Source organism: Apostichopus japonicus, chromosome 15, assembly GCF_037975245.1.
Source record: "Apostichopus japonicus isolate 1M-3 chromosome 15, ASM3797524v1, whole genome shotgun sequence".
Lineage (NCBI taxonomy): Eukaryota > Metazoa > Echinodermata > Holothuroidea > Aspidochirotida > Stichopodidae > Apostichopus > Apostichopus japonicus.
In genome coordinates, this window is record NC_092575.1 from 24799602 (window position 1) to 24826787 (window position 27186).

Consider the following 27186-nt stretch of genomic DNA (forward strand, 5'->3'; position numbering starts at 1 on the left):
GTAAAAGAATCCACACAAAAAGGAAGAGATAACTGATCCTTTTGATGTCCAAACTAGACGAAAGCTATAAATATTTGTCATTCTTCTTCAGAGTACCGTATGCCAATCATTTGGAGTTGAAGAGATTTATCTACTACTGAGTAAGGGCTCACTCTCATATCGCCATATAAGGACTAACGCAGTTCGTTGGTCATTATGTGGATACTCTCATATTATATATCGCCGAATAAGGACTAACGCGGTTCGTTGGTTCCCATGTGGATACTCGAATCGGCATTTTGTGGCAGTGTAAGGATCGCATGATAAGTAAAATTTTCTTGGTCATTATGTGGAGGTGCTATTAGTGCCAAATAAAGACTTTAATTGTTCTTGGTCGTTATGTGGCGATAACATAATGACTTAGGTTTACAAAACGTGTTTCTGCATTTTTGTCGGTTTTGGCGTTCCATATTATCTTCCCCTTCCTGGATTATTTGGTACAAATTATACTACAGTAGGCCTAATTTAGGCTGTATCATATGGACGAAAGGTGCAAAAATGAAGCGAAGTCGCAGTCCCGGTGAAATGTTGCAAAACTTTGACGGTATTCCCACAAAGATACCAATACCTATACGGCAGAAATCTCCGGCTACACCCCGTACTTACACATCTCAACCTAATCACGAGAACGATACGTTCTATTTGCTGAAAGAAATCAATGGTAATGATTGATACTGATAGCATATAAACGTTGAATATAGCCTAACGTTATGCCTAGCCAAATCTCCTGTTTAACTAAACGGTAAACCATACTTTAAATGAATTAACAACATTGGACTTAGGCATATAACCTTTTCCAATGCAACTTTTGATCACATATATATAAGTGTTACTTCTTGTTAAAGGATTACTAGTAAAGCAAAGAACGAAGAAATATGTATAACTTAAGCCCAGATTAACCAGCTGCCCCCAAAATAATTTTGAATATTTTGTCCTACGGCTATCTACATTACAGGTAGCCTCACAATATGTCTATTACAGTGTTAGAAACCTGTTATTATTGACTGTAGTCTAGATATTGTTAGACATGTTGAATTCAGATCAAATGCTGGTCGTACTTGGCTGGCATATTTCATGATTAAGAGAGGGTTGTTTTAACCTTTAATCATAAGTCATAGTCGTACTGAACGTTGTATAGCATTGTGTTGCAGGTCGTGTACATACACAGGTAGTAAGAAGAACTGTAAATTGTTTGTTAGTAATTTCTACCATTTGGAGTAATGGTAATTTTTTTTTCTTTTTTTTTGGTATAGGACATGGGGTATTTTCTCTCCTTTTTTGGTTATTTTCATACCATATACATGCTCATATATGTAATAATACAGTACAACCTTGACTCAAATACATTGGAGAAAAAGGACTGAAATCCTAACCTATGCTAGCCTTTTAAGCAATTTTAAATTTCGATGCCAACCTATTATCAAATGGTATAAGTTAGTCTAGATTAAAGGCATTGAAGACTCGCCCCTAACCGCGTGTGATCATCTGAAAAAGTTAACTTTCCGTTGCTTGCAAGTGACGTTTTGTTCATGTCGCTACAAAATGCAGACAGTACAGTAATGAAACGTGATACCTTGTTATCTTTAGCTGGACCTGAGATGTCCATCACTGTATTGTTTGTACACTGTGCTGTGTGTATTGACCGCAGCTGTATGTACTGACTATACACTAGTGTCTAATTACCGATGGTAGCAAGCTGTGTGTGTGTATTTTCGCGATCGATGGTGGTGTTTAACACTTCTGTTACATCTCATTCAAAACTAGGTCAGATTACCGGCATTAGACGTTTCTTTTTGCGCGAGTCTTCACACCCTTTAAAACACACCTGGAACAAGCAGGACATGATCCCTGACTTGAGTTAAACAAGAGTTTAAGTGCAAAGAAGCACACTTAGTTGCATTTATCAAAACTTCTGAGAGATCTATCAAGCATGGTTGTCATAATAAATAATATAATGAAAATCTTTGTGTTCACAAGTTTCCATACAGTATGAACTGTACAGTAGTAACATGTATGTATGTATGTATGTATGTATGTATGTATGTATGTATGTATGTATGTATGTATGTATGTATGTATGTATGTATGTATGTATGTATGTATGTATGTATGTATGTATGTATGTATGTATGTATGTATGTATGTATGTATGTATGTATGTATGTATGTATGTATGTATGTATGTATGTATGTATGTATGTATGTATGTATGTATGTATGTATGTATGTATGTATGTATGTATGTATGTATGTATGTATGTATGTATGTATGTATGTATGTATGTATGTATGTATGTATGTATGTATGTATGTATGTATGTATGTATGTATGTATGTATGTATGTATGTATGTATGTATGTATGTATGTATGTATGTATGTATGTATGTATGTATGTATGTATGTATGTATGTATGTATGTATGTATGTATGTATGTATGTATGTATGTATGTATGTATGTATGTATGTATGTATGTATGTATGTATGTATGTATGTATGTATGTATGTATGTATGTATGTATGTATGTATGTATGTATGTATGTATGTATGTATGTATGTATGTATGTATGTATGTATGTATGTATGTATGTATGTATGTATGTATGTATGTATGTATAGTGATCTTCCCGCAAGCAGGAACTCGCGAAAGAAGCCATGGAGGCTTATAGACTCGCAAGCTGACCGTAGCCAATCTCTCGGCACACATCCATTTAACGTCCATGTTGGGAAGTTGTTATTGAACAACACCCTTGCCAGACGACACACATTGCTGTCGGCGGGGAATCGAACCGGGGATCTCATGACTGGGAGACGCCGGCGTTAACCACTAGGCTATACACTCCGCCCATAAAATGAGGAGGAGGGTAGTATTACTGACCTTTGGTATTGATTATCAAGCAATCCTTGTTACTGAGTTTATTCTTGGTTGTAATACTCTCAGTGATGTCGATACTGCATTGTGATTATCAATGAGTTATTTTTTAATGTGTTTTACAAAGTTTCCTCTCACGGTTTTGTAAACATTTTTTCATCTTTCTAGTTGAGAAAACTCAAGTGACCGGAGAGCAAAATCTGATTAATCACTTTGGCCTACAGCACAGCTATGATAAATTTTCCACCAAGAAGGTCAAGGAGCAGTTGAGTGCTTTCCTTCCAGGACTACCAGGTTTGTTGACTAAGTTGTACAAAATTATATCTTCTTTTCAGTGGAAAGCAGGCAGGCAGTGTTTGATTGGAGGAATTAGAACAAACTAATAAAGAGTGATATAATGTGTTTGGGTTCCATATAAGTTGAATCAGCCTCTGTTATGCGTGCCACAGTGTCTTCTTTTAGCAAAATCTAAGAAGCTATGTCTTTTTCATTCTGAAGATTGCAAAACATTAGAGTCCATGGTACTTAAGTCACAAGATCCACTTAAAGGTCTGCTGTATAGACCCCCAACTATGGCACGTTATCATGGGAAAGTTTCTTGAGATTACGTAATCCACCTGCCGTGGTCGTAAAACGACCTCTTTTCACCAATTGGTCTGCAACGCCTGCAATATCCTGCCACATAAAAGACCCCTGTATGAGGGTCTTTGTGAACCCTGTATGTTTCACTACACTGTAGACATGAACATATTTCCACACAGTGTTTACACAAAGAGCCTAACAGTGCTAAGAAGCTATGCAGGCTAATTTTAGCTCATGAGGTCGATTTACGACTGTGGCAGGTAGATTATATCATCACAAAACTTTCCTAGCTACAGCGTGCTAAAATTGGAGCCAATAAAGCAGATCTTTAAGCGTTCATGAGTTCTCCATTACGTAGTTAGAAAATAACAAAGTAACAGCAAAGAACTGATGGGAAACTATGCTAACAAACCTGAAAGAGCAAAGAAATATTTGGCTAGAACAGGATTTGAACCCGTGACCTCTGTTGGAAGGAAAGTGTTTTATTGGAGACAAAATTCAAAGCCTTCAAGAATTGCTTTGCAAAATTTGGACATTAAATTATTCGCTGAGACTTGTAGCAAGTTTAAAGCATGCTCTACCAACTAAGTTATCCCGTCCATACTTGGTGGTGATACTTACCTTTATAGCCATTTCTTTACCCGCTCCGATAATTATGAGAGACAAAACTACCAGGAAAGTGGTATGAAGACCCAGGGAATAATTTATCCAGTATCGCATCACAAAATGCTTTCCAGAATGGTCAAATTGCTATACAAGTCCAAAGATGTATAGCAGTTGTTTGCAAAAGAACGAAATGGTTTTATTGGAGACAAAATTCAAAGCCTTTAAGAACTGCTATGCAAAATTATTAAATTATTCGCTGAGACTTGTAGCAAGTTTATAGCATTCTAATATTTGAGTTCAATATTGAAGAGCTTTCACACTTGATTTTTTGCTGGATAACTTAAAGGATGGCAACTTGCTTTATACTCTTATCACTAGCTTTTATACATTGTTTAGCATATTTGATAAGGAATTTGTCTATCTCAACTTTTTTTTTACCCAACAAAAGTCCTTAACTTGCCTTTACCACTAAATGTGATGTCACTGTAGGATTGAAAATTGGCAGTGCTGTACAGTACATGTGTGGCCACTACGTCACATATTGAGGGAATCCATATCTACTTAGTTTATCATGTTTGCACTGTTTTGACATTGAACTCAAATATTACCAGATGATCGCCGTGATCTAGTACCCACTTCAGCATAACCCACCGGAAGCAAAGTATTGGGAAATTAACATTTTGGTACCGATGAATCAGTCTTCATCTGCTAATAGACTGTACATAGTACTGCTGACCAATATACTGATGGCAACTTCGATAGCTAAGTATAATGGTCAGTTATTGTGAGTTAACTTAAGGTTTTGCCCTCAAGACTACGCGTAGGCATGATCAAGGGAAAGAACATTAAGATCAGCCCTAACTGGATCAACACCCTCTGGGGCCCCTGTGGCACTGTATGCTTGCCCTCTCACCTCTGCCAAACTAGGTCAAACAGATACTACCCCTAGAGACGTTCATGTAGGCCCCTTGACCTGTGAGACCACTTGACCATGGGGCCTTAGTTACTTGCACATTTGCGTATTGAATTATCTGGCTCTGGATCTGAACTTGATAGGAATGATCAAGGCTGATCAAGATTCAGTAAACTGAAATAAAACTTATCTAGCAAGAAATGGGACCTGTAGGCAGATGACTGTGAGATATTACTTAGCTTTGCTGTGTTATTTCTACAGGTAGGATAGATACACCAGGTGTACAGGACAACAGCAGTCTCCAATCGGTCATCGAGAAACCTCCCATCGGAGGAAAGCCCCTAATACCATTGACCGGTCCAATGCTATCTGGGTTCAAGCTCCATCCAGGACCCGTAAGTGTAAAACTAAACTTTTATCTCCTGGTAAGAAATCTGTCAACTAACTTGATAGCAGTTTAAAACTGAAAGTGAATTAATTTGGATTGGAGCTACTTCTCCTAAAAAGAAAATAGGGGAGTCACCCACAAAGTTTGTGCATAGATGATTTCAGGATAATCTTAAAGGAAGAAATTTGTGTGCAGTATGCAAGGCTTAAGTGACTTTTGGTGAAACGATGAGAATTATTAGTTAAATCACATGTTAAGCTTGAGGATCTGGGTTCTTTTTGATTATTTAGACTTTACTCTAAATGCCCAAACGGTCTTACTGGATTGAATATTTGCAAAATGGCACTGAAATTAGTCCATACGTCCTGACAACATGAGACTTCAATGGCAAAAAACTGTTTAGTGAAGCTTATCAATCCAGATCAAAATAAGTAAGGAATTAGTCTCCATGTCTCAATGGAATTGTAAAAAATTGAATATGCTTTTTCTCTTTTTATAGCTTTAAAGATTTTGAAATGCTTAAAATATATTTACTGTTACATTTCATTGATGCTAATGTGAAGATGAAGATGTTCATTACTGTCTCCTTGAAATAGGTCCCCGATCATCTCAAATGGCTTCATAGTCAACCACCGAAGAAACAAAAGAGGAAAAAACAAAAGAGAGATTTTGGACCACCAGAGGCAGATCCTGGAGTTGGTGGAGGTAAGTTGGTATTACAATAAATGTAAAGACAACCAAACTAGAAAAAATTTTAATTGATAAGAGTCTGTGAGTCATTTGTATCTATGGAATGAAAAATGATTTTAATAAATAAGTTTAATGTTATTTGTCATACAATGCATTTTTCAATTCACACTGATAGTGCATGAATCCAAGTTCCACTTTATGTGAAAAGTGGCCACTGGTTCATCTACATTTTTTGGTGGAACCAGGTGCAACTTGAGAGCTACTTTAAGGTTTGAAAAGTCAGAGTGCCTTTTGCCCCTGGTCTACTCTCCACCCAGGCCCCTCCTCAAACCTTAGCAGGATCTACTAGAAATCATACATCATTATTACATTAGCGATGGTATGTTAGCATTTCCTCAAACAATATTTTACATACAATGTCTAATACTGTATTTTTTGTATTAAAATCTGTTTCCAACTTTATTGCTGTTGTTTCCAAATCCCCCCCCCCCCCCACCCCTACAAATCTGATCCAATTTTCCATTGTTGTCTGTGATGTTTCGCAGGATCCGAGGCAGGTGGAGACAGCTCAGACCGAGGGAAGAAAAGAAAAGACAACAAGAAAAAAGGAAAGAAAGACAAAAAGAAAAAGAAGGTAAGAGATAAGAGGGGTACAATTAGGTTCTTGGAAAATGATGCTGTCATCGTCATTATTATTAACCACTCTCTAGAACGTTTCAAAACACTACTGCTAGGGTAAAAGAGGGGTACAGTTAGGTCCTTGGAGGGTGAGGTAAGAGGGGTTGCCAGGTAGTAATTTATCAGGTATCGCATAGCAAAGAACTATGCAAAATTAGCAAATTGTTGAACGAGTGGACAGATGTGAAGTGGTTTTCCAACCACACTGTTTTTTTTATAGAGAAAAAGAACCTTTATAGACAAAAAAAGATCATCTGAAACTGTTACAATTAGTTTAAAGGATAAATGATACCCTGGGTGCTGTTTGATCCTTCGAGGATGATTATGGCATCACAAAATCAAATGCATTCATTGTGTGTGATGTCATCATCAATTATTCTTTTTAATAAAAAATAAATAAATGAATAAAAAACAACATGGATCCAATGTCTATACTACAGTATAAATCTGTAATATTAGGTCTGAAATACTTCCTAGAAGTGATCTGCATGATTATACTACCAATATGTGTGACAAGCTGATTATTTATTGATACCTTTTTATGAAAAATACGCGGAACTGATCCTCGAGAAGCACCACAAAACCCAACTATCATCTTGAGGTTACATGATATAGAGAGTTTTGATGAAGAATATCCCCCCCCCCCAAAAAAAAAAAAAAACAGCTAGGCAAATCTTGGAATGAAATGATATTACCTTAGTTAGATAACCCATTCACATACATTGGACTGAGAAAGGTAAATTGTGCATTTGCTACAGTCATATTAGGGGTGTACCTGAACATAGTTGAAATAGTCAAAGTTAAAAGAAAAATTATGCAAATTATCATAAGCTTAATTCACTTCTGCTCAAGATTCGACTTTGCATATTTTTTTAGGTCAAAGGAATGGTGACATGAAGATGTTAAATTTCTTGTGATGACCTTGACAATTTGCTTGGCTGGTTTAAGTTTATGTACTTCATTAATGTTATGATCTAAAGTTCTATGCTATAACTTTGGAGCAGATTGAAAAAAAAAATGTATAATTCAAAATGATTCCCTTGTTCAAGTATGTTATACTGATATGTACTGTCTTTATTGTTTTTCAGAACAAGTCCAGTCCAAAGCATGCTACTATAGGGGCAGCTCACACAGCAGGCGGACCAGGAAGGCCATGAGAAACTACAATAGGCTATTGTACAATACATCCCTCTGTCGGATGTTTACTTAGATGCCTCTGACAGGTGCTCGAAGGAGAAAACTTGGAACGTGGTACCTGGTTGGTGATGATGGTGATGTTTTCATGTGGACTGAATGCACTGAATGTGTCAAGAAAGCATTTTATTGGAATTACAAAAGTTCTTCTGGAAGAGAATTGAAGCAGAACTGTCTGTTCTATCATGAGGACTGTCAAGTATTGTGAATGGATTCGATATATAATGAGAAATAAGGAAAGGGAAGTGTTTAATAGTCACCTTTTCCCAGTACATTTAAGTAGCCAATGGCACTGCAGATCAACTTCTCACCGCTGGAGACACTCCGAACATGAACTTGCTTGTCGTTCGAATGTCGTAAATGATCATGGAAGTCTGTTACTGATTTCAAAATGAAGCATCGACTCTTCGCATTGACATACCACACTCATGATTAATGGAGGTATCTTGCCTTGCCTACTTTGCATATAAGAATCGGGCTGAAGTTGGTACTGCTATAAGCTTTAGGTAGTTATTTCCTTTTCAGACAGAAAGGAAATCTTTGTACCAAATATTGATGCAGTAAAAACTTGAGTGAATTTTGTTGAAAAGTGGAATATGGGTATGTACTCCAACCAGCTGATATGTACGGCAACCAGCTACTATGTACAGCAACTATGTACAGCAAGCAGCTACAATGTATGGCAAGCAGCTACTATGTACAGCAACCAGCTACTATGTACGGCAACCAGCTACTATGTACGGCAACCAGCTACTGATGTATGGCAACCAGCTTCTATGTACAGCAGCTATGTACGGCAACCAGCTACTGATGTATGGCAACCAGCTTCTATGTACAGCAACTATGTATGGCAACCAGCTACTATGTATGGCAACCAGCTACTATGTACTGCAACCAGCTACTATGTACAGTAACCAGCTACTATGTACGGCAACCAGCTACTATGTACTCCAACCAGCTGATATGTACGGCAACCAGCTACTATGTACAGCAACTATGTACGGCAACCAGCTACTACGTACGGCAACCAGCTACTATGTACGGCAACCAGCTACTATGTACTCCAACCAGCTGATATGTATGGCAACCAGCTACTATGTACGGCAACCAGCTACTATGTACAGCAAGTATGTACGGCAACCAGCTACTATGTACGGCAACCAGCTACTGTGTATGGCAACCAGCTACTATGTACTCCAACCAGCAACTATGTACAGCAACCAGCTACTATGTACAGCAACTATGTACGGCAACCAGCTACTCTGTATGGCAACCAGCTACTGTGTACAGCAACCAGCTACTGTGTATGGCAACCAGCTACTATGTACTCCAACCAGCTACTATGTACAGCAACCAGCTACTATGTACTCCAACCAGCAACTATGTACAGCAACCAGCTACTATGTATGGCAACTAGCTACTATGTACAGCAACCAACTACTATGTACGGCAACCAGCTACTTGAAGTTGGCAATGCTGTTTCAGTTTTCAGAGTTACCGATCCATCCTGGGGTCTGACCAACAATGCTGTCCATAGAGGCTGAGGACAGCCACTATAAACCACTTATATTCTGTGGTGTGAGGACACATTCTCCCAGGTTGGCAGTAAAGCAATATTTGGGTTAAATGACAATTCAGTTTTATAGGAGACCATATTTGAAAGTTCTTTTATTTTGTATATTTCATTTTGGATATTGTGAGAGGTCATGGATCTACATCAGCTTCCGACAACATCCCAGATTAACTTCCCCACATTTTGAAAGAAATATGAAGCATATCCTCTGCCATCTGCAGGGTGTGATAAAAAAAAGAATGCATTATAGCACAGCAAGAATGTTTCAGTATGATGTCCCTCAACAAGTTTTCGGATTTGCATAAATCTCAAATACAGTTGAACAGTCATAATGACTCAATCATCAGTTCTGAAATTAGTGAAAAATCTGTCACAAATCTACAAGATGTGTTTCTCACTCATACAGATTACAGTTATTTGACATCTCAGTTTGTGCTACTGGATGCAAAGACTTTGAAGTGGTTTCGCTTTATCTGTTATGTTGAGATATTAATCATGCATATTCAATGATTTATGTAAATATGTCAAATATAAAAAGAGAGAAACAATGTCATAGATATTGAATATTTATTGCCTTATTGTCATTCCTTTCCAGAAAGTGTTTACCATGAATCATAAATACACAAGAAGGCAGTTGTTATGGATAACTGTTGCAAAGATAAATATTAATCCAAACTAGTATTGATAATTCACCGTTAAACATCATCTCACCACTGCCATATCCTGAACCCTCCCACCCCCATCTACTATGAAGTTAGCCAGTCCTATTTGAGATCAATAGATTATCTCTCTATCTTACAGGCATTGAAGACTTGCCCCAAACCATGTGCCGCCCTCTGAAAAAAGTTAACTTTCCGTTTCTTTGCAAGTGAAGTTTTCTTCTTGTCGCTGCAAAATGCAGACAGTTATGAAAGGTGATACCTTAATTGTTATCTTTGATCTGGATCTGAGATGTCCATCACTGCTATGTACACTGTGTTGTGGCTATCGACCATAGCTGCATGTATTGACTGTGCACTAGTGTCTAATTACCGATGGTAGCAAGCTGTGTGTGTATTTTCTGGGATCGATGGTGGGGTCTAACACTTCTGTTAGACCTCATTCGAAACTAGGTCAGATTACCGGCATCAGATGGTTCTTTGTGCGCGAGTCTTCACACCCTTTAATCACTTCCTTTTCACATCTTTCGTTCCTCAACTTCCTTTTACATATCTTCAGTTTTGTGGGGCCAATAAAATGCAAGGATCAACAACTCTGGATCAATTCTTACAAGGTAGAGAAGAAAATGTAAAGCTACCAGTTCCAAGTAACCATTACCAGAAAATTGTGTTCAAAGAGGCAAGGGAGTGTGGGACAGATTAGGGCTAAGTTGATGGGGATGCTCCTTGAACATATGGGATGAAGAATAATGTAAAATTATGATATTTCTGTATATATTTTAGGAAAACATGAAGATTGCATGAAGGGGGCCAGGCAACCGGGTTGTCCTTGAGGGCCTGACCTTGTCTGTCCAGCTCATAAACTCATAAATATGTTCTGAATATATATATATATATATATCCTGGTCACCATAATGACAAAATAAGAGTTGTCAATAATTACAAATAAATACCTTAACTTAAATAAATGATAACATTGACATGAAGTATTAATTTAGTCTGATTGAAACCAGTACTTTTGATCCATCCTTCAGCTATTTAATTTGAAGGGGATTTGCACTCTTGTTGTGAATCCATATAAAATGACCGAGAAACGAAAGATGTAAAAATTTAAAAAATATATCTAAATATGGATCACAATGAAAGTTATAATTAACACAAAAGTGGGGGGGGGGGAGGGGGGGAAGGAAGTCTCAAAGCAAAACTTTTCACTGCTAACAGAAGCTTTCATTCCTGAGAAAAGATTCAAATTTGTTACTTTTTTATGTCCAAATTGTTTGGATCAACAACATCAAAGTTGCAAGGTGAGAGAAGAAGGAAAAAGAAATGCTGAATTTAATGGAACCTTTATTGCTTAGGTTGTTGATCATATTTCTAAACTTGTGTTCAAACAACATTGAACAATATTGTAATATTGACTTTTTTGTTCTCATGAGTAGACTTGATGACCTGATACTACCTGTGTTCAAACAATGTAACAAAATTGTTACATTGACTTTCGTCTTAATTCTCATGGGCAAGCTTGATGACCTAAAGACTACCGTAACGAGTTCATATATTTATCAAAATCGGGATTAGAAATCTGCGGAGTGTTTTAAAGATAATCTCCACCTCTTCTAATATTTGGCTTATAATGGATGATAACTTACAAGAACAGCATACTCAATTCGAGGTAAAATGTAAGTAATCAGAAAACCTTATAATTTATCACATCTATCTTTAACTATGGAATGATGTTTGATAGCTCAGACCCAATAGATTATAACAGGAGAATGTTTTAGCTCATTATTGAATACAGGATCCCAAAGACATTTCTTGTGTATTAAAATCCACATTTAACCCTTTCACTACAGTCTTGATGAGATTTTAATGCAATGAGTCTCTGAGCATGAATGTTTTCTAAACCAATCTCTTTCTATTTATTTGGATCCCAATGTAAGATCCGTTGATCCTGCACAATGAATGGCAAACACAACTTAAAACAAAGAAGACTAATAACTCATTTTGATCAACAACAACCTCAATGTGATGGACTTAACCTCTGGTGCAACAAAGGCATTCTAGGGTATATAGAAATGAATTGTGCATATATATATAGGATTTGCCTTTCATATTTCTATACCACTAAGATACAGAGAGTTTGTCTGGTGGTATGTGGCCCGCATCTCCGAGCGTCCTGAGGGATACCCGACCGCTCGGGCGTATACTCATCCACGTTATGCTTCCGTGGTGCAGGCTCATCCTAAGCCAAGCCTCAGGAGGAAACTGCATCGCTCTAGAAAGACCAAATATATAAAATCAAAGACAAATAAAGGTGTTATATATTGGTGAACCTTTGACTTATCAAAATGATTGTCACTTGTAAAATCAAACAATTGTAGGTCACTCTTTCCCCTCCGCACCCCCTCCCCCAAACCCAATTTCTCTCCAAAAACAAACTTAGTTTACAACATACTGATCATTTCCGTTTGTCTTTGAAAGCATTCTCCAACAACAATTGCATTGATTTATATTCAAGCCAATCAAATTGACTAATTAGCAAAGACAAAAAAATTCAAAGAGGAGTTTGCATTACCTGAAGAGATTATAGGATAGAAACTTTGACAGATTGTCTTTGGTATAACCTTAAGTTTTTATTTAGGTCATATAAACAAAGCTGATTATATTATTTATTAACAACTGTATAAAACTTTAACAGATTGTCTTTGGTATTCTTTTAGTTTCTCTTTAGGTCATCTGAATAACAAAGCTGTTTTTTAAATTTTATTTATAAATGTATACATGTATAGCTGTCAAAGTGGTTTACCTCAACAAATTTAGTGGTTGTCAGTTGGGCAACCACTGAGGGTAGAGTTCTCATTCGACAAGGTACTGTATAGTCTTGGGAAATTGGACAAGTGCAAACCTCTCATCTATTACGGTTGCTCATAACCCACAAAATTCAGTTTGGTTCCTTCCAGGTTTTAAGCAGACTGAATTATTTTAACAAAAATCTCTTAGCTTGGTCATCAAAATAAACTATATCATGATATCGATTAGATTAGATGAAACGTAGCTATGATAAAAAACTGCCTTTTAAATACAGTTTCAGATAGATACTGTACATTCGCGATTGTGCAGATGTCGACCGTTAGAACAAGGTGGATCATAGGGGTGCAGCATTCAAAAGGACCCAATTAGAAGGCTATGTAGATGGAGAGAAATATATCTGTTGAGTGCAAGCAGGTAAGAACGGAGGAGCACAGTAAAAATATATTGGATTTATATCCTAAGAAGTTTTTTTTACCTGCACACAAAGTATCTGATAACATTGGCATGACAGACCAGGACATCGTAGGAATCTGTAGCCTGATCAGCATCGGCACGGTGAAAGTACTTCCTGAAAGCAGCCTCAATTCTAGCACCATCTTCGTAAAACTGCTGATAGGATTTGATTTGAGAGAGAATGTTTTCTTAACAGCTGGTTGCATTCCCGCAACTAAAATATTATCAACCTATGGCTAAAAACATATCCACTTGCTTTTGGATTACTACAAACTTTGTCTTCATGGTAACAACTTCAGTCCAAGGTGATGTATTGAATTTATGTTAGGCCTAGGTATATCTGCTATGGAAGTGATGCAGTGATAAATTACAGTAGTTAGTCAAAAAATAACAAACATCCTTCAGATGGTGACTAGGGTTATCCTATGTACGGAATTCCCTGGACATTTCCTCTCCTTTCTGTCTCCATATGTGAGCTTTACCAAATTTCAAGAAAAAAAAAGTCTGGAATTTTAGGTAAGTTTGCACAAGTTGAAGCAGATCTGGGAAGAAAACTCTCACAATGATGACGATGCTTTGGTCATCTAGCTATACTACAGCTTATGGGCATAAAGGCAAATTGTCAATAGTATTAGTCTATTTGACTGTCTTGTCTTACAAATTCACATTGCAACATTGGTGAGATGAAACTTATTGTATTTCAGTGTTTTTGTGCACATGCTAGATTGAGGTTTAGAAATCTGGTACCATTTTTCATGCTGGTACCCTTCAAAATCAATTTATTCCCACAAAGGAGAGAAGTTAAAACTGTCCTTTTTTTGCTCCAGATAAAAAAAAAAGTGACTTAATAGTGATGTCAATAGAAGATAGTATACAATCATACATTTTCCACTCAATTATTTGTGGTGGTACATGAGACATTGTGAACATTGTCTTAATAGCACAACACAGGCCACAAAAGGGATCTCAAGAAAGGCTCAACAACATTGACAGAATGAGCAGCTTTGCGATATAGTGAAAAAGAAAGAAATGCTATAAGTTTATTTTCTACCTTTACATCTGGTTTCCAGTGACCAGCTGGTGGTTCAGGTTTGATAGGTGCACCCTCTCTCAACATGGAACATTCTTCTCTCGGTACTTCTGGTAGGTGCTTAGCAATGATATCGGCGGTTTCCCTAGCCCTGGTCATTGTTGAATTATACATCAACGTGTAAGGGAAGTTGAGCTCTGCTAACCTATGACCAGTGAATACTGCCTGCTCACACCCTACAAGTGGTTTAAAGATATAAGAGATACATGAGAAGAAGAGGTTAGATACAGCCAATGAATGGTCAGTGAGTATATATCACTGTATCTTAATATATGAAACACAATTCACTTCAACAGATATCTTTATATAGATTTAAATTAAATCATATAGTAGCTTTTAATTCTCTGTGCTACTGATGTTTTCATATTAACACAAACTGAAAAAAAGGACTTTTCAATGAGTTCTGGGGCCATCCATTGGTTCTCTCCTTTACATTAAACCTTTTATGTAGTTCCTTTATTAAAAGGCATTGAAGACTCGCCCCAAACCGTATGCCGCACTCTGAAAGAGTTAACTTTCCGTTGCTTGCAAGTGAAGTTTTCTGCTTGTCGCTATAAAATGCAGACAGTAATGAAACGTGATACCTTGTTATCTTTAGCTGGACCTGAGATGTCCATCGCTGTATCGTTTGTACACTGTGCTGTGGGTATTGACCGCAGCTGTATGTACTGACTGTACACTAGTGTCTAATTACCGAAGGTAGCAAGCTGTGTGCATATTTTCTGGAATCAATGGTGGTGTCTAACACTGCTGTTACACCTCATTCAAAACTAGGGTCAGATTACCGGCATCAGACGTTTCTTTTTACTTGTGCGAGTCTTCACACCCTTTAATGCAATTCCTTAGTCATTTTGTCACACCCAAGTAATAACATTCAAGTGTAGTGTTGCCATTTTATCTCTATTACTTCATAATTGAGAAAAAGAAAAGAAAAGAGGTTTCAGATGAACAACAGAGTTAGTTGACCCAAGTGAGAATTTCTAGTACACAAAAATTGTACTATCAATCCCATGGCAACTAAAGGAAAATATATGCTACCTTTTAAGGTAAGTTTTCTTTGAGTATCTTCAGCTCCATCTGTGAAGTAATGGCCATGTCTGATCATGAAAATGTGTCTTGTAGCTGTGGGCTTTAACTTTTTCAATTCCTCCTGAGGCAATTTCCCATCTGTTTCTGATCGGATTAAAGAATCTGGCTCCCTCCTGCAAGATGAAGGAAAAAGATTCTACACATTGGTAACTGTAATGAATAAATCATTTTGTATAAATGCAATGTAACGAATCCCCAACATAGATTTCTGGTTGAATTGTACACCAGACTTAAGGCATAGAGCCAGGACCATAAGTTTGATTCTTAATTGTAAGTAAAGTAACAATATATATGGACACAGCAACAACAAAAATTGCCTAAAAGTTACTAGGACTCCAGGTCAATAAAACTGTTGCTACTATAGTTGACAGGAAAGTATGTAAAGGAACTTATTTTTGATTTTCATCAAAAATAATTTATTTTGGAAGTTAGATTTTAGACTAAAAATTTCTGATTTTCAAGACTGAACTTTAGGCAGTAAGGAAACAGTAAGGGCCTGCAGCGGAACGGCCTGAATACAAAATATTAAGTGGCAAACTGATTCCTTACATAAGCTAGAAATACTTTTGTCCTGAAACTATAAAATATCTCTGCTAGTATTTTCAAATTAGATCTTTTCCCAGTCAAAATGATTTCATTACCTGGCAGTTTACTTTTGTTGTTGACAAGGGAATCACACAGGCTTGAGTAATTTATTTGGATGTACATCTAGTGCAAGTGGCAAAATATGTAGAGATAAAAGTGATCACACTTAACATGATTGTCTAGTTGCCAGGGTGTTTTGCTTTATTTTGCCTTATGTAATTTAGGCCAAGGCCACTTTATTTTTTATTTTTGTCTTGAGAAACTGATCTGCGGAGACTGAATTTTAAACTCATACATCATTAGAATCGCAACTGCGTTGAGGAATTCCTTTCTTCACATTTGACAATGAGTAACTTGTGAATTGTTTTGGGTATTCGATCAGCAGGTATCTTCTTGTACAGTTTGCATCTGCTGTAATCTGGACCTTCAGTAGCCTCAATTCAATCAAGCTGTAGCCTACTACAGTAGTAGTACGAGTAGTAGTAGTTGTCCTCTTGCGATCATAACATCTTGTGTACTAGATATGCGAAATCTCCGAAACGCACTTAACAATATTCTGCTTCTGTAAAGTCTTACCATTCTGAAACTAAACTTGCCATTAAATGTACTTACCTATCCCAATTGATGTCCCATGTAGCCGACGGGGAGGGGTGTCGTTCTTTTCCAGCAGTACCCGAAGAGCCAAAGTTGGCACTCGAAAATATTGAAGCAGCTAAGGCAGTTGGAAGAAGACTCGGTTTAGAATTTCCATTTTCTCTAACTTTGGCAACTACAGCGACACCAGAACATAAACCAACCCCTCCTGCAAAACCAATGGCTACTTTCATGAATTTTATTCCCCTTCTGCTGGCCATTTTGCTCGATCAAATAACTCAATTGCATATATTTCAACTGTATAATCTCACGGCATGTCTGCAATCGTAGGTCAGCAGCGACTGTCACATGGCTGTACAGTGTGTACTAACAATACTAATGTACTGTTTGTACGGTATGTAAGACAGTCAAAATTTACCATGCACGGTGTGAATATAGGGAATTTCCCATTCAGATAAACACTAATAGTAAGTTCCACACTGAGGTGCCAACGATCACAAGCAGTTGCCGCATTAGGTTACACGTGTAAGTTTGGAGACATATTCAAGAATCATTCGGCACGACAGTAGTAGGATTACAATGTAGTTAAAGTGCCATAGTAATTGATGATAAAAAGATTGTCACTGCTGTAATTAATTGATTCTCGTGACATTCTTGGTTACCTGAAAGTGAAACGTTAGTTATTTTACTTAGCCTACACTAACTTGCATTAGGCCTTACGTTATAGTCTAGGCCTAACCAATCGACCTACGGTAACTATATAGTAATATTAGATCATTTGTACAATTAAATAATAATAATAATAATAATAATACACAGTTCTTATAAAGCGCAAATACACACTTAAGTCTGAGTGCGCTGATTATTATTAACCCCTGGTCATTGGTAACTTGTCACACCCACACACCAAAGTGTGCACAATTCAAACAATCTCTCCTGGGGCACCACAGTGCACCACAACTACGTGTCCCCCGGGGGACTTCCCATAGGGTGCAGCCACAAACCGGCGCACGCAACTATATTTACAAGTTACCTCGCAGGTCCCCATTTATACACCTGGGTGAAGAGAGGCAATGGAGATAAAGCGCCTTGCCCAAGGACACAACGCAATGATCTGGCCAGGGCTCGAACCTGTAATCCTTAGATCACAAGTCCACTGCCTTAACCAGTGGCGGCGGAACCGGGGGGCTTGGGGGGGCTCAGCCCCCCCCAATAAAAAAGTTGAGGGGGCAAATGCATGATAAGCCCCCCCAATATTTACCAAGGCTCCGAAACGTGCATCTGCCCATTTTTCAATGCATACTTGTCGATCTGTCCGATGCACACGTATACTCTATAGGTGTAATAATTTTAGTAATTGCTGGGGGACCCTCGGCCCGTCCCCTGGCTATAGACCACATTGTCACCCCAACCGCGTCTTCACGCCCCGTGAAAAGTGAAGCAGTGAGTGTGAGTACCGGTAAGCGTAACACAACTTCGTCTTAGGCCAATGACTTGCCTCATTTCAGCCAGTTCTCCAACATCCCCTTAGTTAGTGGCGGAGCGTCCATATATACAGTCAGGGGGCGGATGACCCTCCCCCCCCTGACGGACTCAAATGGACTGCTGGCGCCCTTTTCAGCTTTTCACTACTTTTTACTTATTCGCGATTTTTGACTATTTTATTGCGCTCTCATATACCTATTGACATTTGTCATATTCTGTTGGTGTAATTTTCCGACAAAATGGTGACGACACCTATTTATTCTCCGTTTATCTGCAAATTAGCAAGGCCCCGGAAAGGGTCATTTCCTGCAATCTAGGGAGTATCTTTACTCAAAAATTTTCTGTACGCTCCGCACCAACCTGTGGTGGCGCTCCGCTTAGATAGTGTCGAAAGCGCCCCTACAGACCATTCTTGCCCTCCCTGACCAATACTCTAGCTCCGCCACTGCCCTTACTACACTCAAAAACATCTTTGCGAGTACACTACGAGTAATAGCTACTCTCTTAAAAAAACCATCGAATATACAAATTACAATGTTTTTACAGACTTTTACGTGCAATCTGAGAAATTGCAGGCTTGAGACCCATATTTTAGGGCTAGGTATTCGCAGCATAAAACACTCGGAAAGTGCCGTTTCCGGCCATCTGGGGGTTTGAAAAAACCCAAAATTTTCTTGTACGCTCCGCGCCAACCGATGGTGGCGCTCCGCTTAGATAGTCTCCACACATTAGCCCCCCCAATAATTTTTCCGTTCCGCCGCGCCTGGCCTTAACCACTTGACCACAACGCCCTCGACTAAAGTGGACTCAACGTTTTCTTGTTGTGTCTCTCTTCAATCATTAGCTAGGAACGCTAGGCTTAGGCGTCTGTAGGTCAAGGCATATCCTACTACAATTTTGTATACCATGCATCTGTAATATTAATCCTGTACAGTGTAATGCTAAAATGTGTACAAAATGTGAGAAATTATATTATTTTGAATAGAACAAATTGCTACTGCCTCCATGATCCAACCTGCAATGCTTGGGCCATGAACAAAGGGGAGCTTTTGTGCCTTGTGCAAAATAAGCTCCTTTGGTACAATAACTTTGTGGTGTCTTGGGTAAGGTGACCATATTTTTCATCAGAAGTTTGGGGACATGATATTAATGTTGCATGAACCTCCTCCCCCTCTTGATGTTGACATAACTTGCTCAGTACCAAAAGTACAGTTAAAGTAAATCTCAGAGTGTGTTAGTGGTTCAATGTTTTAATGGTGTACCCTACTTAAAAACATCTCATTGAGACACAAATAGTTTGTTTGAGATAAAACTTAAAAAAAAAGGAAACTCAAACCAATTTTTTTTATAGGTAACAAGAGGTGTAAATTTTTATTCATCACTTAGTGCAACATGATGCTTTTCATGTGAATTTCAGCTTATGAAACTATTCATCAATCTGGGTTGCCACTTGCCTTGATCTGTGAGGCATGAATGAAATTTAAATTTCTTGTTGTAAACAATCACAGCTTTTATTAGGTTAAAGCTGATCCTACAAATAGGATAACTGAATTTCTGTAGCCTTTTGCAAATATAAGGATATTTCCAAGACAGGATCTAAAATCTGGAGACATTTTTAATCTGGCATCGATACATGAAGTCCAGGCTCTGTCCCCTGGAAACTGGGGACGTCTGGTCAGATCCTGTGGCACAATGGTTCCGAGCTGATTAACTGTGTATGCCAATATCAATCTGGAGTCAAAATGCATGTAGACTGTAAAAAGAAAGATATGCTGTGGTATAATAAAGGTGTAATCTGTAAATAATAAAAGAGATATGGAGAGAGAAGGAAACAGATGTAGGAGGCGGGGGGGGGGGGGGTTGTGGGGTGGCTGCAGCCCCCCAACCAAATATTTTTGTGAAAATTTGGGCAATTTGCTGATAAATTACTTACCTACTTAAAGAAAAACCACTTAAAGGCACCTACTTAAAGAAAAATAAATTGCAATGTGTTTTTCAATAGTTAAACTTATATTATTTATTATTATGATGATCATATTGTAACGCCTTCCCCAAACATTGTAACCAATATAGAAGGGTAATATCATGGCAAATGATTGTATGTAATTGGCATGCGATGTAATGACCGATGCATGCCTATATGATATGCAGATTAACATGTTGAATGCGCGCTGAGCGCGCAAACAATTTTGGTTATATTTTTCGGGCAAGTCATTACAGCCCCCCCCCCCCCAAATCAAATTGGGCTCCTACGCTAATGCATTTTAATTATCGACGTTCCTCATGATAAATTAATGAAATTCTCAATGGGTGACATCTTGTTTGGAAACGAAATGTGATACTTTAGAAATTTTGACACATCCATGTCTGTGTCTGTGGTTTTCTCCAACTTGTGACATGTGACATTGTGACATGACAATAATGACAATAACAATGAAACAATAATTGTTGCTTATACCCTTCTTTGAATAAATGTAAAGTCTTGCTACTTTTATGCTATCATCGAGGGAATTCCAAAGTCTAACAACTGAAATTGAAACGCAAAGTTGCTTCTCTCTTGTTCTGACATATCTTTGTTTAAAATAATGTTTTTCTTCGTCTGGTGTTATACCAGTCATTTGAAAATAGTGAAAAGTAAACTTGTAAGTTGATGGTAAGAATGTGTAGTATGCTTTAACATAAATATACCTGTACATAAAAGTCTACAATGTCAGGTAATTTTAAAGTTTGTAACTTGTAAAAGCTAGAGCTCAGAAGTATGATCTAAAGATTTGGCAATACAAAATACCAACTTCTCCAATAATTTATTTAGTCATCATATTCAAACTAAATCATACGTTGTTTATTTGTTCCATGCCTCAGTTTGTAGCATCTGTTAACCTTTGACCTTTCCTTATTTCTTTCATAGGTTGAATCCACAAGACTAGTGGAATCACCATAATTACAGTAACTTACAGTGACCATTTGGTTAATGAGACATTTCTTCTAAAACAAACAAGATGGATGAAACAGTCTTGGATGAATTTGTCTCATTTCTCTCCCAATCGGCCAAACCTGCACTGAGAGAGAAAGCTCTGGAATATGTGGTCGGTCTCTCGGGTTCCGAGGAAGGCTTGCGCTCACTCGAGACACGGCTGCCAAACATTGTAGCTGCTCTTCTCGAATTAGTAGAAGACGCTAATAAATCGTTTGTGGAAGATGTATTCAAAGCACTCATTAACCTATGTTCATACGACAAAACTGCACCAAAAGTTACCGAGAAGGAAGCCGTCGTATCGAAACTTCTTTCAACCATTTGTGATTCCTCGTTTGAATTTGCGAATCATTCGTGTACGGTCCTCTCCAACCTGTCACGGAATAGTCACAGTTGCGGTCACATTCTCGCTTGCTTGGAAAACCAGAAGAGTGACACCGGAGGGGCGATGATAAATTTAGCAAAGTTGGTGGAAGTCTTCTGTAAGGAAGGTTACAATCCTAAAGCGGCTCTCCATCCTCTTGGGTCCGTTTTAGCAAACTTGACGCAACGCCCCGAAGCGAGGAAATTCATTCTGGACAAAGACCAGTGCGTTATACAACGTCTTCTACCTTACACACAGTACACGGCCTCGGATGTCAGAAGGAGAGGCGTGGTGACAGCTCTTAAAAACTGCTGCTTTGAGATAGGTCGGTGGTGTATGTCATCACAGGAGGGGCAGTAGCATAACTAGAGTAGGCATGGTGCTAGAATCCCTGAGTTCTGTAATAACAAGAACGATTATGGACATTTCATGTTAAACCTGTAATTTGTCCATATAAGTGCAAACATGCAATAGCAGAGGTTATAGACTTAAAAACTTGCCAATTAAGAGCTTTTTTTTGTTTTTAAGATTACGTAGTCCTAGACATAGGTAAAGGTTGCAAAACTCAACTTGAAATGTAATGAGCTATTTTCATAAATGCTTCCCTTCCGTCCCAGTTCCTCCCCCTCCATCCCCCTACATGAGTCAACCAAATGGGAAAAGTCTGGCTATGCTTCTGTGGGAGTTTGGGGGGGGTGAGGGGTGCTGAGGATTTTCAATAATATTGAAAATAATTGAAGAAAAAACCTTTTTGAAATCAAAGAAGGAAACAACTGTTAACCTACCAAAGCACTGTACCTACTTTTTAGTGATTTCTTTTCATTTTGTTTAAAATGTGTTGCTGATGCACTGAACCTTCTCCCCATAGATTATCATGAATGGCTGCTGTCAGACTCTGTAGACATCCTCCCGTACTTGCTCCTGCCTCTCGCCGGTCCCGAGCAGCTCAATGAGGATGAGATGGAGGGGATGCCTGAAGACTTACAGTATCTGGACGAGGATAAAGAGAGAGAACCGGATCCAGCTATCAGGAAACTGCTTATTGATACATTAACAAAGGTACGTACGAAACCATCCAAGGAGATTGATCTCCAGTATAATGCAAGGGGAATTTTACCAACCCTTACTACCCCCCCCCTCCCCCTTGTTACAAATGAAATGTCATTTCAAAAGGGAAGTCCAATGATGTCAGTGACTTTTTAACAACCCAATATCTCCCCCCCCCCCCAACACACACACACACCCTTTACACTCTCTGATACCAACATGGTTTTAAATTAATATAATTTTTAGATGTAAATTTTTTTTCTATCTTTCCAGAGGTCATTGCAGATTCAACTGTATTCAATCTTTGTTTCTCACTTTTATATTTCTACTGTAACTCCTGTTATTCATTCATAGAGCCGCTACTGGTGTACTGTCGTCGTTCTTATATTATCGGCCCTTCATACATATTAGGAGTGGGAGGGACCAATGCAGCCAGTTGGGACAATTTCCTTATGCTAATACCTCTCTAAACTGTTCTCCAATATCATGCTCTGAAAGCACTGGTATTGACAGTACAAACAGTTCCTAACCACGATCTGATAGAAACATGATATTCGTACTGCTCGTACTGACAAGACGAGTGCTCTGAAGCAGGACAATGACACTAAAGTATAGAAAAGAATTGTCCCAACTGGGTGACCAATGGAAGGCCAAATTTATCTTCAAATTTTTACACCTCTCCAATTCAGTGATGATAGTCGGGTCAATTTAAAAGTAGTAAATAGTACATCATTCTATTAGAATGGTTTATTCATATGTTAAAATTGAATTGAGAGAGAATTGATTGAGAGTGCGCCGGTTTGTGGCTGTACCCTATGGGAAAGTCCCCCGGGGGACACGTGGTTGTGGTGCACTGTGGTGCCCCAGGAGAGATTGATTGAATTGTGCACACTTTGGTGTGTAGGTGTGTCAAGTTACCAATGACCAGGGTTGTAAAGTTGTGTGAGAGGGCCTTGGCCCCGAACAAGACTGTAAACCTAAATAATAAATAAAATAAATAAATAAATAAATAAATAAATAAATAAATAAATGAATGAATGAATGAATGAATGAATGAATAAATGAATGAATGGATGGATGGATGGATGGATGGATGGATGGATGGATGGATGGATGGATGGATGGATCCATGGATGGATGGATGGATGGATGGATGGATGAATGAATGAATGGATGAATAAATGAATAAATTGAAATTATAAATTCTATGATACTGGGCAGCCATGTATACACTCAGTGGGGAAAAATAAAAAGACTTGTAGCTCCCACTTGCATTGCTTGCTCAAAAATGAGGTTGAGGATTCAATTAATCATCGTAGATCATTTTGGACTTTCTTTGCAAATTTGAAGATTCTTTTTCAATTTTGAAAAGCAGTTGATTAATATATTGCATGTGCACTTTGTTTGATTGTATAAACTTTTACTGTTGAAACTCAGCTAGCTGTCTTCTAGAAGCCTTGTGAGGTGCATTTGGTACATTCTTAGATGATATTGTCCGATACTTTATCCCAGAAAATGCAAGTCGTTTAATTGATTAGTGATGTTTTCATTCAAATGATGTAAGTGATGTTAAAAGTTTTGAAAGTTTCCAGTCTGGTCTTTTCATGTCTTTTGTACTGTTATTTACATTCCCCCTCCCCCTCCCCCACCCCCCAAGAAAAGAAGGAAAAGAGAAAAGAGAAAGGGGTTGGGAATCGAAATGTATTCATTTATCATTTCGATTGATAATTATCCTTGGTGAAATATTTTGGTCAATTGCAATCATTCATATTTTGTGCGAAAAAGTTCATGAGATAACTCACTTATAATTTCTGTCAGTGCTGTATCATTTAACACACAGACAACCATAGGTGTAGGAGGGGGGGGGGGGGGGCTGCAGCCCCCAACCAAAAATTTGGGCAATATGCTGATAATTTTTCGGGCACCTACTGAAAGAAGAATAATTTGCAATGTGTTTTTCAATGGTTAAACTGATATTATTATGAACATGATTATTGTAACGACTTCCCCAATAATTATAATCAATATGGAAGGGTAATAACACGGAAAATGATTGTATGTTATTGGCAAGTGATGTAATAACCGATGAATGCCTATATGATATGCACATTCAACATGTTAAACGCATGTGGAACGCGCGAAAAAACTTGGTTTTATATTTCAGGCAAGTCGTTACAGCCCCCCCCAAATCAAATTAGGCTCCTACGCCTATGCAGACAACTGTAATGAATGCTCTTTATTTTTAAAAAAAAGAAGAATTTTTTTTTCACATTTCAAGGCATGCTGGGGCAATACCAAAATATAGTTAGAAACCATTTCACAAGATGATTAGAACATATTTTTCGGCAGGCCTTTTCTTTCATATCTATTTCTTTTTTTCCAGTTATGTACCACCAAACCAGGAAGAGAAATGATGAAAGCCAAGCGTGCCTATATCATCATGAGGGAGTTTGACAAATGGGAGAGAAATGAACAGCTAAATGATATATGCCAGGATTTGATACAACACCTGATTGGAGATGAACCTAGCCCTGGAATGGAGAACTTGGAGCAAGTCGAGATTCCTACCGAAATGAGAGAAAAGTTTGACAAGTTGACTGCTGAGAACCCAAGGGTAGTTGATGAGGATCTGGCGAGAAATTAGCTCTACTTTAGAAGGAAAGAACGAAAGAAATCAACAAAAATGTTGGATATTTGGCGGAATTGCAAGTTGGGAATCCTTTAGGAAAAAACAAGTGATCTAAATTTACTTTGAAAAGAACTATTACTCAAGGACAGTGTTGTGGTTAGATTGTGATTACATCAAGAGGGTTTTTAGGCACAGGTTGGACCCCTGAGACATTGATATCAATAGGTCCCATTTAAAGAACCATTACTCAAGGACAGTGTTGTGGTTAGTTTGTGATTACATCAAGAGGGTGTTTAGGCAGAGGTTGGACCCCTGAGACATTGATATCAATAGGTCCCATTTAAAGAACCATTACTCAAGGACAGTGTTGTGGTTAGTTTGTGATTACATCAAGGGGGTTTTTAGGCACAGGTTGGACCCCTGGGACTTTGATATCAATAGGTACCATTTAAAGAATCATTACTCAAGGACAGTATTGTGGTTAGATTGTGATTACATCAAGAGGGTGTTTAGGCACAGGTTGGACCCCTGGGACATTGATATCAATAGGTATCATTTAAAGAACCATTACTTAAGGACAGTGTTGTGGTTAGTTTGTGATTACATCAAGGGGGTGTTTAGGCACAGGTTGGACCCCTGGGACTTTGATATCAATAGGTACCATTTAAAGAATCATTACTCAAGGACAGTATTGTGGTTAGATTGTGATTACATCAAGAGGGTGTTTAGGCACAGGTTGGACCCCTGGGACATTGATATCAATAGGTATCATTTAAAGAACCATTACTCAAGGACAGTGTTGTGGTTAGTTTGTGATTACATCAAGAGGGTGTTTAGGCACAGGTTGAACCCCTGGGACATTGATATCAATAGGTCCCATTTAAAGAACCATTACTCAAGGACAGTGTTGTGGTTAGTTTGTGATTACATCAAGAGGGTGTTTAGGCACAGGTTGCACCCCTGGGACATTGATATCAATAGGTACCATTTAAAGAACCATTAGTCAAGGACAGTGTTGTGGTTAGTTTGTGATTACATCAAGAGGGTGTTTAAGCACAGGTTGGACCCTTGGGACATTGATATCAATAGGTCCCATTTAAAGAACCATTACTCAAGGACAGTGTTGTGGTTAGTTTGTGATTACATCAAGAGGGTGTTTAGGCACAGGTTGAACCCCTGGGACATTGATATAAATAGGTCCCATTTAAAGAACCATTACTCAAGGACAGTGTTGTGGTTAGTTTGTGATTACATCAAGAGGGTGTTTAGGCACAGGTTGGACCCCTGGGACATTGATATCAATAGGTCCCATTTAAAGAACCATTACTCAAGGACAGTGTTGTGGTTAGATTGTGATTACATCAAGAGGGTGTTTAGTCACAGGTTGGACCCCTGGGAGTTTGATATTCATAGGTCCCATATTTAGTGTCATCTAAGACCCTTACAATGTACTGCATCTTTTCCTTAAGTATTTTATGAGAAAGAGAAAAATGCACTATTCTTTCTCCTGTTTTTTCCCTGGCTGGGGTGGTGGAGGAGGAAGTGAGAAAGGGGGTAAGGGTTGTGGATGGGGGAGGAAGAATTCCCTCTCCCTAACTTCAGTGAAGGACGACATTGTCTTTGATGCCTATGTTTACACTAATTGTAATCATCATTTCTAATAGGTTTACATATTATTGAATTATTTTATTAGTAATACAGAGAAAATGGAGGTGATAAATTTATCATGTATTTCGTCCTTTCTTATATTTTGTTTCTTGCTATTTTAATCTTGTTTGTCACTTATTTAGACCAGGAATTTGTTACTCCCAGCTCAGACCATGACAATGGGCAAAACAAAATCGTAAAATGTACACATTAACGATTATT

The 27186-nt window shown here is 38.1% G+C and overlaps 3 protein-coding genes across 6 annotated transcripts; 2 read left to right on the forward strand and 1 right to left on the reverse strand.

The window, feature by feature from the left end:
* Positions 1-478: 478 nt before the first annotated feature.
* On the forward strand, positions 479-10101 carry LOC139980584 (mediator of RNA polymerase II transcription subunit 19-like). The gene is made up of 6 exons (XM_071992326.1): positions 479-700; positions 3082-3207; positions 5276-5409; positions 5999-6107; positions 6638-6726; positions 7859-10101. The coding sequence occupies exons 1-6, from the start codon at positions 538-540 to the stop codon at positions 7925-7927; spliced, it is 690 nt and encodes a 229-aa protein (XP_071848427.1). The 5' UTR covers positions 479-537; the 3' UTR covers positions 7928-10101.
* Positions 10088-17219, reverse strand: LOC139980583 (serine/threonine-protein phosphatase PGAM5, mitochondrial-like). 2 transcript variants are annotated; one of them, XM_071992325.1, is made up of 5 exons: positions 16837-17219; positions 15589-15752; positions 14512-14726; positions 13483-13613; positions 10088-12471 (listed from the first exon to the last, which is right to left on the reverse strand). In XM_071992325.1, the coding sequence occupies exons 1-5, from the start codon at positions 17076-17078 to the stop codon at positions 12321-12323; spliced, it is 903 nt and encodes a 300-aa protein (XP_071848426.1). In that variant the 5' UTR covers positions 17079-17219; the 3' UTR covers positions 10088-12320. The 2 variants fall into 2 exon arrangements, with proteins under 2 accessions (XP_071848426.1, XP_071848424.1); XM_071992323.1 differs by having other exon boundaries at positions 13483-13616.
* On the forward strand, positions 17216-27041 carry LOC139980582 (protein HGH1 homolog). 3 transcript variants are annotated; one of them, XR_011797598.1, is made up of 5 exons: positions 17216-17343; positions 21212-21966; positions 22510-22700; positions 25072-25728; positions 25837-27041. XR_011797598.1 is itself a non-coding variant. In XM_071992321.1 (4 exons), exons 2-4 carry the CDS (start codon positions 21303-21305, stop codon positions 25330-25332), a joined length of 1116 nt encoding a protein of 371 aa, XP_071848422.1. In that variant the 5' UTR covers positions 17216-17343; positions 21212-21302; the 3' UTR covers positions 25333-27041. The 3 variants fall into 3 exon arrangements, 2 of the variants coding, with proteins under 2 accessions (XP_071848422.1, XP_071848423.1); XM_071992321.1 differs by having other exon boundaries at positions 25072-27041; XM_071992322.1 differs by lacking the exon at positions 17216-17343 and adding an exon at positions 17350-17493 and having other exon boundaries at positions 25072-27041.
* The last annotated feature ends 145 nt before the right edge of the window (positions 27042-27186 follow it).